Raw genomic sequence first — 15973 nt, forward strand, 5'->3', positions numbered from 1 at the left:
CAGCTCCAGGAGACAGTGAGAGCTTTAGAAAGTCCCTCAATGACCATTTTCACTAATTTTCTTCCAGCTGAAAAAGAAAAACGCAGAATGGAGGCGCAAATATAAAGCAGTGGAAGCTCATCTGGAAGAGGAGGAGGTGATGTTCAAGTAGGAGAGCTTCAAACAAAGAGGGGCCCGGCTGAGAGGTACTCTAGTTATCAACTATAAAACAATTAATATCTGTTGCTTGTATGTTGAGTTTCACTGAGCTGGAGAATGGAACCTCCCGGAAACAAAACTTTAGTTCCTATGGGTTGTTTCTCGTCGGACTGACGGACACATTTCCTACTTCCGGTCCTCATTGAGGCGAGGGATCATCCCTTCGTGGTTATTGTAAGAATTTAAAACCCTCGTAAGTTCTGATTTCTGATCATATATATTCGACAGCGGCTGCCAGGTGTGTTTTACAGTCTGAGTTTGGCCTTTGTTTGTCGCAGTAATGGAGAAAAAGATCGGTGGCTTCATGTAGCAGCGTGGTTAGAACTGAGCTAAAAATGCTAATGATTGATTCACGCTTGATAACTTTACACGAATAGACAGCTGATGCTTTATCTAAGTTAAGCGTCCGTATCTGCAGAGACAGACTTGATTTTTTCCTGCTTAAGTGAATTATTATTATCTCTACCTGTGTTTATATTTCATAGGAAAAAGACTGTAAAACTAGCTTAGCAGCCACTGGTTTCTGCAACTTCAAAATATTACATGTGCATTGTGAGTAATTCCCCTATAAATTGTGAATAAAACAATCAGATGTGATCTTTTTGCTCCCTTTTTACAAACTCCACTGTAACTGTAACTGTACACTCCTATAACACCCACATTCACACCACGGGGAGAATTAGGGTCAATTTAAGGTCAGCAGTTCCCCCCACATTCTTATTTTTCTACTGTTTTTAGTATTTGAATCCAGATCTCACTGAGGTGTGAACACTAACCACTGCTCCACCATGTGACCTACATGAAGTAAATCACGTTTTAGACTGACCTCTCAGGATCTGGAGTTCTAGGTTTTACTCCCTAAATATATTTTAGTGGCGTGTTTTGGTACTGATTGATCCCAGCACTTTTTGATATTTTAACTTGTATTTGTTCTTTGTTCTGTGTGGAGTAACGCTACAAAGAATTTCCCTTTTCAGTTTTTTTTCTAATTGTCTCAATATCTTCTTGTTGTATGAACACAATAATTATTTAAAACTGTGCTTCATGTTTTGTTCACACAGGTGAATTGAAGGCAGTGCTCTGATATAATTGATAATAAAACATGTTTCAGTTTTTTTTCTCCTAAAGACAATGTTGAGATGACTAAACACATGCAAATGTGTTTAAGCTATATATATATATATATATGTATGTATGTATGTATGTATGTATGTATGTATGTATGTATATATAGTGATGAATACTGAACATAACCTTCAGGGGAAATGAGTTCAACCCCTGACTGTTTTCCAGAACATTTCAGTTCTGTGAGTGTTTTGGGTTCATGTAGTAATGTCTTCACACATCTGGGAGAACTGTCTGGAGTGGACAGAGTGTTCATTATATTACAACAACCTCACCTCATGATAAATGATGTCCAAACGCTCCAAGTGGAAACAAAAACTTGGTTTTGTAAACTTTTTGTAACAACTTCAAGGTTATTTCTTTGATTGTCGTAGTCCTCATGTGATGTCGCAGTAGGTTCGTTAAAGCTATTTTGTGTGTGTGTGTGTGTGTGTGTGTGTGTGTGTGTGTGTGTGTGTGTGTGTGTGTGTGTGTGTGTGTGTGTTCCAAGTGAAGCTAACATATAATTTGCTCTCTCTCTCTGCAGGGAGCTGGGACTTGTGGACAGACACCATGACTCTCTTTCACTTTGGAAACTGCTTTGCTCTGGCTTATTTCCCGTACTTCATCACCTACAAATGCAGCGGCCTGTAAGTATCTGTTTAGCCTGGAGGGTGACTATATGCTTGACTGTACATGTGGTGTGGAGGAAGTGATTTTAATTTACCTGCATTATGTTGTAGCAGCATATGTTCAGAGACCTGGAGTCCCAGCTGGTAATCTTCTTAGTCGGGAGGTTTGGGAGGGTCTGTAATCCTCTCAGCTCTGTGCGTTGTTCTCCTGAATTTTCAGAATGTTCATGAACTTCATGATGTAAATTCATTGATGCAGCAGTTTCTTCGATTGCAAAAAGCACATTTATGCTCTGTTTACACGACAATCTTTTCAAGTGAAAAGACATTTGGTTGTGTTTTGGGGATTTGTTTACGTGACAGTTTTGCGGGGAGCCACTGAAAATGCAACTTCTTGGACACCGGTCTGACACTGTCTCCGTGGAAACGGAGGGGGCGGGGGGAGCTGCAGCAGCTCTTGTGCATCACAGCTGTAGTATATAGTTGTTGTGCACATGTGTGAGTTTGTGGACATGATCTTTTCATAATATTTGCATTTCGTGTTCAGTTCAGAGTACAATGCCTTCTGGAGGTGTGTTCAGGCCGGAGCCACCTACCTGTTTGTCCAGCTCTGTAAGGTGAGCAGCTCCACACCTGCAGTCTCACGATCGGCTGTTTTTTTCAGGTCTCACTTCAGCTCACATGTGTCTTTTATATGTCCCAGATGTTATTTCTCGCTACATTTTTCCCGACGTGGGAAGGTGGAGCAGGAGTTTATGATTTTGTAGGGGTGAGTGTTTAAATATCATAATCACACACACGGTTTGTCCGTAGATTAAAGGCGCTGTGAGGCTGTAACAGCTGTACTTTCTGTTCTGTGTTCCAGGAGTTTATGAAAGCCACCGTGGACCTTGCCGACCTGCTGGGCCTCCACCTTGTCATGTCCCGTAATGCCGGCAAAGGAGAGTACAAGATCATGGTGGCTGCGATGGGCTGGGCCACTGCCGAGCTGGTGATGTCCAGGTCAGTACAGGAAGCATTTTTCTCCCGTGGTGCTGCTTTGTGGGAAAAAAAGGGGAAAAAAAGCTCAATCTGAGTGCAGCTTAATGAATTCATACTGTTATTTGAAATACTGTTACTGCCCATGTTTACCGCCAAATGAATGAATGAATGTAGGATCTGCTCTTCACCCTCGAATTTACCTCAAACACTTTTTCTAATGAAGTGAACATTTACCGCACCATCATGTGGAGACACTTTATAATTCTCCTAAATAGATCCTGAGCGGGCCCAAATGATGAAGCAAAACTGTTGAAAAAAGCTTCAGTGTGTACTGTATTGTTGTCCGTGTGGTTTAATCTCACAACAGCAGCACCCTCTAGTGACTATATAAGAAAACTACACATTTTTCAGCTTTTCTGCCCCTTGTTTCAACAGACATCGTTTTCAAAGCGTTTCCATCTCGCCAAGAAAGTTTTCGGAAACTGAAATTTAAAGTCCTGTGTTTTAACTTGAATCGTCAAGAAAATGGAGTCTTAGTTTGCCCCAGATTTTAAAGATTCACGGAAACATCCCGCCAGAGTTGATTTTACAAGCACGGTTCCTGCAGTGTTGGGACAGTGTGTAGTTACCAATAATGTAATATGGTTGGGTTCTTTGAATTTGATGAAGCAAATAATGTTTAAATTATTACTGCTTGATATACAAAAAATCAGGCTCAATAATATAGTAATACATTACAATCTGTTTTTTGTTGGTTTCGAGCCGTTTTCTCATGAAAAATGCTTTTGTGGCTAAAATATCTTCATTCCTGGATGAGCCTCTGCAGTGCTCTTTACTAATATGGTTTTTAAAAAATCTTTTACTATTTTCTGATATTATCTTATCAGTTATGACATTGGCTTAAATTAATCTAAGAAATAATTTCTAAACAACATATTTTTAGAAGCATATCAAAAATTGCAGATTTCCCAATTTCCTTTAACAAAAGGTTTGTGTATTGAATATGATGGCCATCAGTGATGAAAAGTCAAGATCATTGCTGTTTTGAGAATAATATTTCTTTTTAACCATGCATGTAAATTGGCTGAAACACTTTCAGTGAATTCAGTGGAGAAGTTGAGACATCGTCACATGTTATCCATCCTTTTCCCCACTCTGTCCCAGTCGTTTCAGGATTGTGATAAGTGTCTCTGCATGTTGAAGCTTTGGACGTGACTGGTTTTTTGCGGCCGTGTCTCCTCAGGTGTCTCCCCCTGTGGGTGGGAGCCAGAGGGATCGAGTTCGACTGGAAATACATCCAGATGAGTTTTGACTCCAACATCAGCCTGGTGAGCAGCAATCCGCTGCACGCATTCTGGGTTTCATCTTCCTTTTTAACAGTCCTAATGTTATATGTGATGGCGTAAGTAACTTTGGTGTGACTGTGTGTGTAGATCCATTACATCGCCATGGCAGCAGTGGTGTGGATGTTTACTCGGTACGACCTTCCTAAAAGCTTCAGGCTGCCGGTGACGGTCCTGCTGGCTCTCTGCGTCTACAAGGCCTTCCTCATGGAGTGAGTCGTGGTTTTTAAACTCTTATCTTAACGACGCATCAGGATTGGAGACGGCGGCGTCCGTCGTCTCTGGAGAAGTAGCTGCACTCTCCATTTCTACGTCCCTTTAAAGCCGCCATTCTCTGTCCCTTCAGGCTGTTCGTCCACGTCTTCCTGCTGGGCAGCTGGACGGTGCTGCTGGTGAAAGCCGTGCTGACCGGCGCCATCTCGCTCTGCTCGCTCTTCCTCTTCGTCACTCTGGTTCACAGTAACTGAAAGGAGGCGTTTCAGTCGGGACTCGGCTGAAGCTGGAACCTGAGGCCGCTTCAGCCTCAGCGGGGGAGGAGGGGGGCTCCCGGAACAGCCTCCTCCACTCTGGAGCAGCGTTTGTGAAGGTTTGATGGAAAACCGGAGAGGAGCGTTCTGACGGTTCATCAGGAAGCAGCTGGAACGTGATTGGCCTGCCTGACACGTTGATTTCATGAAAATGTGATTTTTGTTTGTTTTGTTTTTGTCAGATTGACCACAAATGATTTGATACACAAAAGAATCATAACTTTTTTTGTATTCTCTAATATTTGAAAGTAGTTCTAGCATATTATTGATAAATAAGTGACTTTCTTGATGGTTTAAAGCATTGGCCACACATTTATCAATTTATTTATTAAAAAAATAATATAAGTAGTTAGAACTGAAATCGAGGACGAGTTTCCTGAACTACACTCAAACTAAAGCATTAAAATAAGCAGATTGCTTTGAGTTTAAGTTGTGACATAAATAAATGTCTTTGTTATCTTTTCTCACTCTACATGCCTCCATTTATTTCTCCCTGCATTTACATTCCAGTGTCTAATCTGTGTGCAAACGCACAGCAGTATAATCCACCATGTTTTTATTTTCTTAATCTTTCACCATGCATTGTCAAAACGTCAAAATTTCTGACCTGGTTTTGAGACATTTGGCTTTTGCATGTGAAACATCACTTTCCGAAAATGTTCTCCTAAACTTGTTTTTCTCAGCCACAATAGTAAATCCATCGTCCGTGAATCAGCTGTCTGAAGAGCCACGCTGGTCACTGACTTATCGCTGCGGAAGCAAACACACTTCTGGTTTTGTCTGTCGGGTCAAAAAGGACAAGTTTTCTGAACAAATGTCTCATTTATTCCACGATCCAGACCAGTTGAGCCACTCAGAGGCTTGTTTTCATGAAATGCCAGTTTTGCCTTCACGGTGGATTCATATCCACGCACAGCTCTGGAAGCTGACTGTGATTGGCTGAATCTCGTCTGGGGCTCTCAGTCTAACGTCCACGGCTGCCGGCAGCCACTCTTCATGTCGGCCAGATTGTTCTTCAAAAAGTGCTTTCCTCTTTCCTGATTTTCTAAATGTGTCAGAGATCATCAAACAAATACAACACAAACACAAAATGTGTTTTTTTTTAAATGAAGGTTTTTATTCAGGGAGAGAAAAACAAATCCCAAACTTGCTTCGTCTGTTTGTTCAAAACGCAGCTCCTCTGATGTCCATTCTCCTCGTGGTCGCTCCTCTTGAACACTTTCTTCCTCCCTTCATCCCTTCAGGTGTGCTCAGTTTGCTCCCTTGTTGCTCGCCGCCTCTATTCATTGCTTCGGTGCTTCCCTGTCGGGTGTAACAGTAGGAGTGTGGGAAGAGAGTGTTTCAATGCGTCACTACATGGTGGAGTAGAGCTGAGCTGCAGCGGGGCGTCACGTTTCCACCCCGTCACGGACAAACTGCACACTGTGTGCAGAATTATGAGAGCATTTTATTTCATCGAATTGCTCAGTGGAAACTCGTTCATCAGACTGACCAGGTTTGGGGCGGGGGGGGGGGGGGGGGGACTTGAAAACTCCACACAAGTGTACCAGACAGGTGGGTTTTTGAGGGTTTTTGACTCCTTGTTAGTGTCGCATGTTACTCCCATCTAACTGATCAAATCATGAGTGCTTTTACCAGAGATGTTTTTCTTCCTGTCTTCAGCAGGAGGAATCTTGATTATTTTTAAAACAGACAGCAGTTAATTTCGCAAACTCTTATCCACTAAAGAATTACTGTAGGGAGGAAGTTCAAAGTGGATTAATTGCTTGTTATGAATGATATTAAAACATTTTAATTATAAATAGTACTTTGTACTTTTCTTTGCTATTCTTCCTACCTCGTTGATTGTTACTGCTACTTTTTAGATATATTTAACTATTACTGGTACTTTTTTCTCCTTAAACTACTTACTACTTAAACCAGTGCTCTAACGCTTTCTTCAGTTTCTACTCCCTCAGCTTCTTCTTCACTTTCTTCTTAAGATCCTCCAGCATTAATGTTCAGCTGTTTTAAAGCTCCAGTGTTCAACTTCAAGAAATGTAAACTTTCTAGTTCTATAACTCACTCCTCGTGCCTCATGTTGTCTCTATTTTCTGCTGGTTTACTTCACCCTGCTCGCATTTTTATCTTCGTCTGCCTTCTCCTCTCTCCGCCAAAGTCCAACAAAGCCCCTTTTATTGAGATGCTACAATGGTGACTGTTACCCAACACACACACACACACACACACACACACACACACACACACACACACACACACACACACACATGCATAATCACATTTGAGAGTTTCCTGATATTGTAGATTCCAGCAACAAGCAGCTCTCTATCACAGATCCAGGAAGGAAAAGAGCACATATGCACACCCACACCGAGTCGTAGCTCCAACCCCTCCATGAGGAATCGGCAGATGACGGGCAGCACAGAGCTGCCATTCACATTAACGGATTCCTTCCTCCCTGAGCTACAGGAACAGAAAAAGAGGAGCTCGGTTTGTACAGGAGGAATAGTACCTGCGACTCCGGGCAGAATGAGCGACGACCAGGTGAAACCGTCCAGCTCCAAATGCTCTGCCGTCTACCTCTACCACCACGGCCTGGCTCTTCCCAGCGCGGCACACAGCACGCAGAGCTTGGAGTTTTTCCAGAACTTCTCCCTGGAGGACACTGACGTGTTGGCTGTGACTTATCCCAAGTCAGGTAGAGTTCCTCTTATTACTGCATCTGTTGTCATCTCAGACGGTCAAAGCTGATTCACTGCAGTCTGGCCTCTCATATGATCTCACACCATTTTAAAATACACTTTGACATGCATGTCTTTGGTTCTGCTGCTTGGCAGTGGTAGATCACCCAGACTCCCACCACCCCACACTTTGAAATTGCTCCTGCTCACCTCATCCTGGCTGCTTGGGCCTGGGGCCAGGAGTCTGGAGCTCGGGGTCTGGGGCCCGGGGTCTGGGACCTGGTGCCCCTTCCCCTTCTCCTGCTGGCTCCTTCTGGTTGGGAGTGTGACCCTCCCTGGGATGGTTAGCTGGGACCTCGTTGGGTTTTTGTCTCTCTCTCTCTCTCTCTCTCTCTCTCTCTCTCTCTCTCTCTCTCTCTCTCTCTCTCTCTCTCTCTCTCTCTCTCTCTCTCTCTCTCTCTCTCACACCTCACACACACACACAGACTCTCTCTCTCTCTCTCTCTCTCTCTCTCTCTCATTTATCCATACAGCAAAATTGAGATCTTTATTCTTTATGATTGCTGTTGCTCAGCGGCACTCAGGACTGTCCGGTTGTTCAGGACTGTCCGGTTGTTCAGGACTGTGCGGTTGTGCAGCAGTGACTGGTTGAAACAGTCTGAACCTGCATGGTAACTGAAAATATGAGAAATCAACAAGGTTACTGTCTGACGTGTTCATGATTCCAACTTCACATGAACTCTCAGCTTTATTTAGAATCTGAACACTTTCGCGTGACTTATTTCTGACTTGTTCTCTTTGTGAAATAATAGCTTTAATAACTGCACACATATCTCAGCTGTCGCACCCTAAATCCTCCTCTCACTCGATCCAAGTCCGCACCCAGAGGTCACATGACACAGATGACACACATCCAGGTGCACGCAGTAGCCTCGGTTCTGGTGCATACACACCAAATTACGCATGCACACGTTTTCTAAGGCACACGCTGTATTGTGCATGCAGATAAGAAAGTAGGAACGCACAAATCTGGTATGTCTGCGCACGCAATTATGCACGGATGTGCGAGTGCACACACGCAAATGTAGGCGTGTTCGGGCAAACCCCCCAGCACATTCCAAGACCAGGAAGTCTGTCGAAAATTAAACCTCACTTAAAAAAAAATCAGTGGAATTTTGCCAGTACATGACAAATCACAGACACAGCCTCACGATCAAAACAAAAAGTCTCGCGTGCTTCAGGAAACGGGGCAGAGGAATTGAACTTATATTGTGCGCGCGGCTTCATTATTCACGGACAGCTGCACGCGCCTCGGTTCTTCCTGTCGGGATCGGGATTCCCACGCAGGGTGTTGTTGATCCTGAGTGTTTCGTCCTCCGAGGAGCGTTTTCTGCAGCTTACCGTGGATCCTCGCAGCCATGTCGTCCTCCGGGGAGCTTTATCTGCTTTACCACGACCTCCTGTGTCCCAAAGAGACGCACAGCGCGCAGAGCCTGAAGTTTGCTCAGGAGTTCAGCTTCAAAGACGACGATGTTGTTGCTGTCACATACCCAAAGTCAGGTCAGTGTCGAGATCAGAAGAGCGAAAGCAGATCCAGACACCCGGGGCTGAGTTCTGAGGCTACAGAATCTCAATCTGAATCTGTTCAGTCTGGAAACACTGTGCTTCTAAGGAGAAAAATTCCACTGATGTGAGATATTTTACAGCATTTTATCAGCTGAGGTGGGACAGTAGCCTACTGGAACTTTAAATTGTTCTCCGGTTGCAAATCAAGCTTTTTTTTTAATTACCATGTAGGCCTACATGTAAAGACACAAAGTTATTTTATTTTCTATATTCGAATTTTTGGTCTTATGCATTTGATTGAATGTGTGCACTGAGAGAAATATAAAGACTAACCATAATTTCTCAAGCTTACAACAAATAACACCATACCGAGATACATAAAATTTACTTTTTGTTTAACTTGAACCCCTTAAAAAAGTTACGAGGTTCCTATGATGAGATGATGTGTTTGGGTGCTGTAAATAATAATACTACTACTACTAATAATAATAATAATAATATAAAGTCTCCTCAAAGTCCGAAACATATCCTTGTTTAAAATGAGCTGAAGATAAGACACATCAGAAGAGGAAACACTGAGTTCAGGATGTGAGCCTGTTCACCTGGAGGTTCAAAATGCTTTCCAAGTTCCTGCAATTAGTAAGAAGTTGTTTTTTGGATTATAGCACTGCTTTGTTCTCATGACAAATATCTAAACAAGGTGCTTTGCCAAGTCTGGTCACATGCATTGGGACTTTGATTATTTCCTTACTTACTGCAGTAAGGGAACAAACTATTTTATATTGTGAGGGTTTAGTATTTCTGACAGTTCAGGTCAGTCTGCAGGAAATGGAAGATACCTGAATGGCATCAACGTGTGTATGTTGTTTTTTTCTTTTTGGTTGTGTCATCAACATTCCCAAATATAAAATCAGGGTTTTTAATGATTGTTGTAACCTCAGGAATGAAGCACGCACACTCAGTTGTAGTTTAACTCAGTTTTAGTGAACTTTTAAAGAATGAATGAAACCGCCGGAGATCAAACTGGTGCGCCGCCATCTTCGTGTCCTCAAAGTTCCGTCCGGACACAAGTATCACATACAAAAGGTTCCGGGGCGCAGCCCGAACAATTACACAGTGACAATATCACACTATAACAATGATAAAAAATATTTCATAAGTTTTCGTTTTAAACAACTCATTGACTTTCATTCCCACATTGTAGTTTTTTTTTTTTAGCACTGCAATTGAACTGAAACAAAACGTAGCTCAACTGTAGTAAAATACACACACATTCTTGGCTGAGCTCCCGAAGTGACTGCATGAGGCAGACTCCCACTAAATCTTGGCTGAAACATGGGCTAAACTGTTTTTTCTTGCAGGGACAATCTGGATGCAGGAGATCCTCCCACTGCTGCTGAATGGAGGGGATCTGACCCCGATCCATACCATCCCCAACTGGGATCGGGTCCCTTGGTTGGAAGAGAAAAGACTGGAAGTGGTTGTGGATCAGCTGAAGTCTCCTCGGGCCTTCGTCACACATTTTCCCTACAATCTCATGCCTCCTTCTTTCCACACCTCTAAAGCCAAGGTGAAAGACTGTGTTACATTTGCCTGCATTTGCTCATTGAAGACACATTACAACCTTCATTTTCTGCATCTTGTTTCCTGTGTTTTTGTACGTAGGCAATCTATGTCATGAGAGACCCACGGGACGTTCTGGTGTCTTCGTATTACTTCCACCAAATGGCCGAATTTCTTGAGGAACCAGGAACATTTGATGAATTTATTGGCAAATTTCTGGAGGGCAAAGGTCAGAACAGTCAAAACCACATTGTTAACCAAACTTTCATGTAGTTCAGTGACATACCCAGAAAATTTCAGCAGTTTGGTGAGAACTGTAAATGATGGTAAAGAGTACTTTGTGAAGTGGGATATGATCACAGTGCTCCTGTGTCTTTCTTTTCTGCAGTACTTTTTGGGAAGTGGACCGATCATGTGAAGAGTTGGATGCACACAGAGCTGGGAGACAGAATAATGCACATTACTTATGAGGAAATGGTTCAGGTGAAGCAACTCTAGATGTTCTGAAAGAAGTGACAGTAACAGGATGCTTTGGTCTTTGTGATAATATACAGTATGTTCCCACTAAAACACTCTGAGTGGTTCAACAATATGTCAAACCAACATTATTTTTTTTAAAAAAAACCTAAATATATTCCAGTACCAGGAAATCTTAAACTCAGCTCAAACTCAAGCTGCTTCAAGTCAACATGTCACGCTGATAATGTCAATTTGATACCAAAGAAAAACAGTTTAACCAAAGAAAAGACTTGTTCCAATGTTCCTCTTTCAGGACCTGCCTGCAGCTCTCAGGCGCATGGCAGATTTCCTGGGCCGTAATCTGGACCCTGAAACCATTCAGAAGATTGCAGAGCAATGCTCTTTCCAGACCATGAAGAAGAACACAATGTCCAACTTCAGCCTGGTTCCCAAGGCTTACATGGATAACGACAAGTCTCCATTTCTTCGTAAAGGTATTCGAGACCCTGACGTTCAAGTTTAAGGAGCATGGGCTTCAATCACTAAGTCAGTTTTTAGATGTGCTTGTTATAGCGTATAACCATTGGAATCTTACAACTCTGCAGACCGCCTCGTCACTGTGCCACTGGTATCTGTGGTTAAAATGTCTGACTCTGCTTGTCTTATGTTTAGCTAAACCTCACAGATTTCTTGTGTTCCCATGTTTTGTGCCAGGTCATGCTGGAGACTGGAGAAATCACTTCAGCTCAGAGCAACTGGCCCGATTCACATCTGTGATTCACAAAGAGCTGGAGGGTGAGGGCTGCTCTCTGCCCTGGAGCCTGGACACAACTGGAGGGAACGGATGTTGAAAATGAAGGAATGGAGTCCCATTAGATGCAGAAATTGTAACTGATTGGGTCTCAGATTTCAGAGTGTGTCTTTATCATGATTCGGTATTTATGTAATTGAACTTGAACTTGATTGATTGTTAATGTTTATGATCTGGTCCCACTATGAACAAGGTCACTTCTAGAACCTGTGACAAGATTTTACTGTTGACTTGCACATATAATACTTTGGATACATAAATGTCCAGTGAATAACAAAGAGCACATTTAAAGACAGATGAGAGCAGATTAATGTTTACAGAATGCTGTGAATGATTAATCTTCTGCTACTACATTGTCAATATAATTTTGTTTTTTGTGTTCACTGGCACCTTTAAAACTTTATATGATGTGGAACTGTTAAGTATTTGCTGAAGAAAATAAACACAATGCTGCATTCAGAAAGTAAAAGTCAAAGTGTTGGGATGATTTTGCATTGCTACGCGGGCCGCACGGTGGCGCAGTGGTTAGCGCTCTTGCCTCACAGCAAGGAGGTCCTGGGTTCAAATACCGGCCGGGGCTCGGGGCCTTTCTGTGTGGAGTTTGCATGTTCTCCCCGTGTGTGCGTGGGTTCTCTCCGGGTTCTCCGGCTTCCTCCCACGGTCCAAAAACATGTACGTCAGGTTAATTGATCACCCTAAATTGCCCCTAGGTGTGAATGTGTGCGTGAATGATTGTATGTCTCTATATGTCAGCCCTGCGACAGACTGGCGACCTGTCCAGGGTGTACCCTGCCTTCGCCCACAGCAGCTGGCATTGGCTCCAGCCACCCGCGACCCCGAAAGGGAGAAGCGGCAGAAAATGAATGAATGCATATACGCTTTCAAGAGATTAAAAAATGACAAATCTGTGGTCAATTGATCAAATTAATCTTTTTAAAATCTTACTTAAAACTGCTGAGAAAATCCTTCAACTGGAGGTATTTTCATATGAAACCATTAAATGGTAAATGGAGTACACTTATATAGTGCTTTTCACCCCTCATTCACTCATTCACACACACATTCACACACCAGTGGAGGTGGCTGCCATGCAAGATGCCAAATCCATCCATTGAGGGCAATTTAGGGTTCAGTGTCTTGCCCATGGACACTTCGACATGCAGACGGGGAAAACAGGAATCGCACTAACAACCTTCCAATTGAGAGACGACTCCTTTCCCCATTGCTTTTGTCATTTCTTGTCTCTTTATTTCACAAAGTGAGGCTGCAACATATTAAATTAACCAACAATAAAAAAGATAAAGTCATGTTTCAACCCTTCGATCATTAATTTGTGACCAGGCGGCCAAACTAATATAATCATGTTTGTCGTCGTTTCTGTGGGTCATCTTCAGTAACAGCTGCCATTGTTCTTCACTGAGTGGATGACTTCAAATGCTCTCAGTTGTGGTTGTATCAGACACAGATGAACACGATAAGTGACTCAAATGATTAAAGTCACACCCCATCACTATTTAACAGTATGAGCTGTTTGATCCATTTCCTGTTTTATTTATAGACTCAGTGCCACTTGTCAGGATTACCACAGACCTAGAGGAGTCCTTTACAAGAACTGGCATCCTTTTTGAATGGATCACACACTTCATAGAGGTAGACAGAACATGTTAATCTTGTACGGGAAAGCACATCAGCAAAGAAACAAAATTTTTGGAAACCACAACGTTTCAGTCTGAAAAACTCGGACTTGACAGACCGGGTGGACGAAGCCGCTGCTGGATCACTTTCAAGCTACAAAAAAAAGGCTGCATCTTTGAAGGAAGTCATGAATTTTATTTCGGACAAGCTCCGTCATGGCAAGACACGGAGAAGACTCGGCCCTCTTCCTCACCTGACTTAATGCGAGCTCTTCTTAAATGACATCTGGAGGCTTTGGTAGCTGCTGCACAAAAAGTCGATGGTGAATAGAAAAAGAAAGTGTGTATGGAAGGATGGACGTCCATGGGCAGTTAATCAAAGGAACAGCATCTTTATCCATCCATCCATTTTCTACCACTTATCCGGGGGCCGGGTCGCGGGGGCAGCAGTTTCAGCAGGGATGCCCAGACTTCCCTGTCCCCAGACACTTCCTCCAGCTCCTCTGGGAGGATCCCAAGGCGTTCCCAGGCCAGCCGCGAGACATAGTCTCTCCAGCGTGTCCTGGGTCTTTCCCGGGGTCTCCTCCCAGTGGGACATGCCCGGAACACCTCCCCAGGGAGGCGTCCAGGAGGCATCCTGAACAGTTGCCCGAGCCACCTCAGCTGGTCCCTCTCGATGTGGAGGAGTAGCAGATCTACTCCGGGCTCCTCCCTGGTGACTGAGCTCCTCACCCTATCTCTAAGGGAGCCCCCAGCCACCCTACGGAGGAAGCTCATTTCAGCCGCTTGTATCCGGGATCTTGTCCTTTCGGTCATTACCCAAAGTTCATGACCATAGGTGAGGGTGGGAACGTAGATTGACTGGTAAATCGAGAGCTTCGACTTTTGGCTCAGCTCTCTCTTCACCACAACGGACCGATACAACGACCGCATCACTGCAGCTGCTGCACCAATCTGCCTGTCAATCTCATGTTCCATCCGTCCCCCACTTGTGAACAAGACCCCAAGATACTTAAACTCCTCCACTTGGGCCAGAGTCTCTCCACCGACCTGGAGGGGGCAAGTCACCTTCCTCCGGTCGAGGACCATGGCCTCGGATTTGGAGGTGCTGATCCTCATCCCTGTTGCTTCACACTTGGCTGCGAACAGTGCATGCTGCAGGTCCAGGTTCGATGAAGCCAACAGGACAACATCATCTGCAAAAAGAGAGATGAAATCCTGTGGTCCCCAAACCTGACGCCCTCCGGCCCCTGGCTGCACCGAGAAATTCTGTCCATAAAGATTATGAACAGAACTGGTGACAAAGGGCAGCCCTGCCGGAGTCCAACATGCACCGGGAACAGGTCCGACTTACTGCCAGCAATGTGGACCAGACTCCTACTCCAGTCATACAGAGACCGGATGGCCCTTAACAAGGGGCCCCGGACTCCATATTCCGGAGCACCCCCCACAAGACACCACGAGGGACACGGTCGAATGCCTTCTCCAAATCCACAAAACACATGTGGACTGGTTGGGCGAACTCCCACAAACCCTTGAGCACCCTATGGAGGGTATAGAGCTGGTCCACTGTTCCGCGACCAGGACGAAAACCGCATTGTTCCTCCTGAATCCAAGGTTCGACTATCGGTCGGATCCTCCTCTCCAGTACCCTGGCATAGACTTTCCCGGGGAGGCTGAGGAGTGTGATCCCCCTATAGTTGGAGCACACCCTCTGGTCCCCCTTTTTAAACAGGGGGACCACCACCCTGGTCTGCCAATCCAGAGGCACCGTCCCCGACTGCCACGCGATGTTGCAGAGACGTGTCAACCAAGACAGTCCCTGCACATCCAGAGACTTAAGGTACTCAGGGCGAATCTCGTCCACCCCCGGTGCCTTGCCACCGAGGAGCTTGCCAACCACCTCGGCAACTTCGGCTTGGGTGATGGACGAGTCCACCTCTGGGACCTCAGCCTCTGCTTCCTCCACAGAAGACATGGCGACGAGATTGAGGAGATCCTCGAAGTATTCCTTCCACCGTCCAACAATATCCCCAGTTGAGGTCAGCAGCTTCCCACCTCCACTGAACACAGTGTTAATGGAGACCTGCTTTCCCCTCCTGAGGCGCCGGACGGTTTGCCAGAATTTCTTCGAGGCCGACCGATAGTCCTCCTCCATGACCTCCCCGAACTCCTCCCAGACCCGAGTTTTTGCTTCCACAACCACTCGGGCTGCAGTTCGCTTGGCCTGCCGGTACCTATCAGCTGCTTCTGGAGTCCCATGAGCCAACAAGGCTCGATAGCACTCCTTCTTCAGCTTGACAGCAGGCCTTACTTCCAGTGTCCACCACCGGGCTCGGGGGTTGCCGCCACGACAGGCACCAGAGACCTTACGACCACAGCTCCGAGCAGCTGCTTCGACAATGGAGGTGGAGAACATGGTCCACTCGGACTCAATGTCCCCAGCCTCCCTCGGGACATGAGCGAAGCTCTCC

At 44.7% G+C, this 15973-nt stretch overlaps 2 protein-coding genes across 5 annotated transcripts; both read left to right on the top strand.

The window, feature by feature from the left end:
* Positions 1–308: 308 nt before the first annotated feature.
* Positions 309–5257, top strand: tmem147 (transmembrane protein 147). 2 transcript variants are annotated; one of them, XM_030102710.1, is made up of 8 exons: positions 309–391; positions 1850–1952; positions 2482–2551; positions 2638–2703; positions 2800–2936; positions 4159–4243; positions 4349–4470; positions 4605–4725. In XM_030102710.1, the coding sequence occupies exons 2-8, from the start codon at positions 1876–1878 to the stop codon at positions 4723–4725; spliced, it is 678 nt and encodes a 225-aa protein (XP_029958570.1). In that variant the 5' UTR covers positions 309–391; positions 1850–1875. The 2 variants fall into 2 exon arrangements, with proteins under 2 accessions (XP_029958570.1, XP_029958569.1); XM_030102709.1 differs by lacking the exon at positions 309–391 and having other exon boundaries at positions 1876–1952; positions 4605–5257.
* A 1065-nt stretch (positions 5258–6322) lies between these two features.
* LOC115397240 (sulfotransferase family cytosolic 2B member 1-like) lies at positions 6323–12047 on the top strand. 3 transcript variants are annotated; one of them, XM_030103470.1, is made up of 7 exons: positions 6323–6339; positions 7255–7483; positions 10394–10602; positions 10698–10824; positions 10984–11078; positions 11368–11548; positions 11769–12047. In XM_030103470.1, the coding sequence occupies exons 2-7, from the start codon at positions 7315–7317 to the stop codon at positions 11903–11905; spliced, it is 918 nt and encodes a 305-aa protein (XP_029959330.1). In that variant the 5' UTR covers positions 6323–6339; positions 7255–7314; the 3' UTR covers positions 11906–12047. The 3 variants fall into 3 exon arrangements, with proteins under 3 accessions (XP_029959330.1, XP_029959329.1, XP_029959331.1); XM_030103469.1 differs by lacking the exon at positions 6323–6339 and having other exon boundaries at positions 7122–7483; XM_030103471.1 differs by lacking the exons at positions 6323–6339; positions 7255–7483 and adding an exon at positions 8064–9026.
* Positions 12048–15973: the final 3926 nt, after the last annotated feature.

This window comes from Salarias fasciatus, chromosome 11, assembly GCF_902148845.1.
Source record: "Salarias fasciatus chromosome 11, fSalaFa1.1, whole genome shotgun sequence".
Lineage (NCBI taxonomy): Eukaryota > Metazoa > Chordata > Actinopteri > Blenniiformes > Blenniidae > Salarias > Salarias fasciatus.

Coding starts and splice junctions, on each gene's coding strand:
- tmem147 (XM_030102710.1), top strand. CDS start 1,876: ATGACTCTCTTTCACTTTGGAAACTGCTTTGCTCTGGCTTATTTCCCG. Junction 1,953..2,481: donor ACCTACAAATGCAGCGGCCT/GTAAGTATCTGT, acceptor TTTCGTGTTCAG/TTCAGAGTACAATGCCTTCT. Junction 4,471..4,604: donor TACAAGGCCTTCCTCATGGA/GTGAGTCGTGGT, acceptor CTGTCCCTTCAG/GCTGTTCGTCCACGTCTTCC.
- LOC115397240 (XM_030103469.1), top strand. CDS start 7,180: ATGAGGAATCGGCAGATGACGGGCAGCACAGAGCTGCCATTCACATTA. Junction 7,484..10,393: donor TGTGACTTATCCCAAGTCAG/GTAGAGTTCCTC, acceptor TTTTTCTTGCAG/GGACAATCTGGATGCAGGAG. Junction 11,079..11,367: donor CTTATGAGGAAATGGTTCAG/GTGAAGCAACTC, acceptor TTCCTCTTTCAG/GACCTGCCTGCAGCTCTCAG.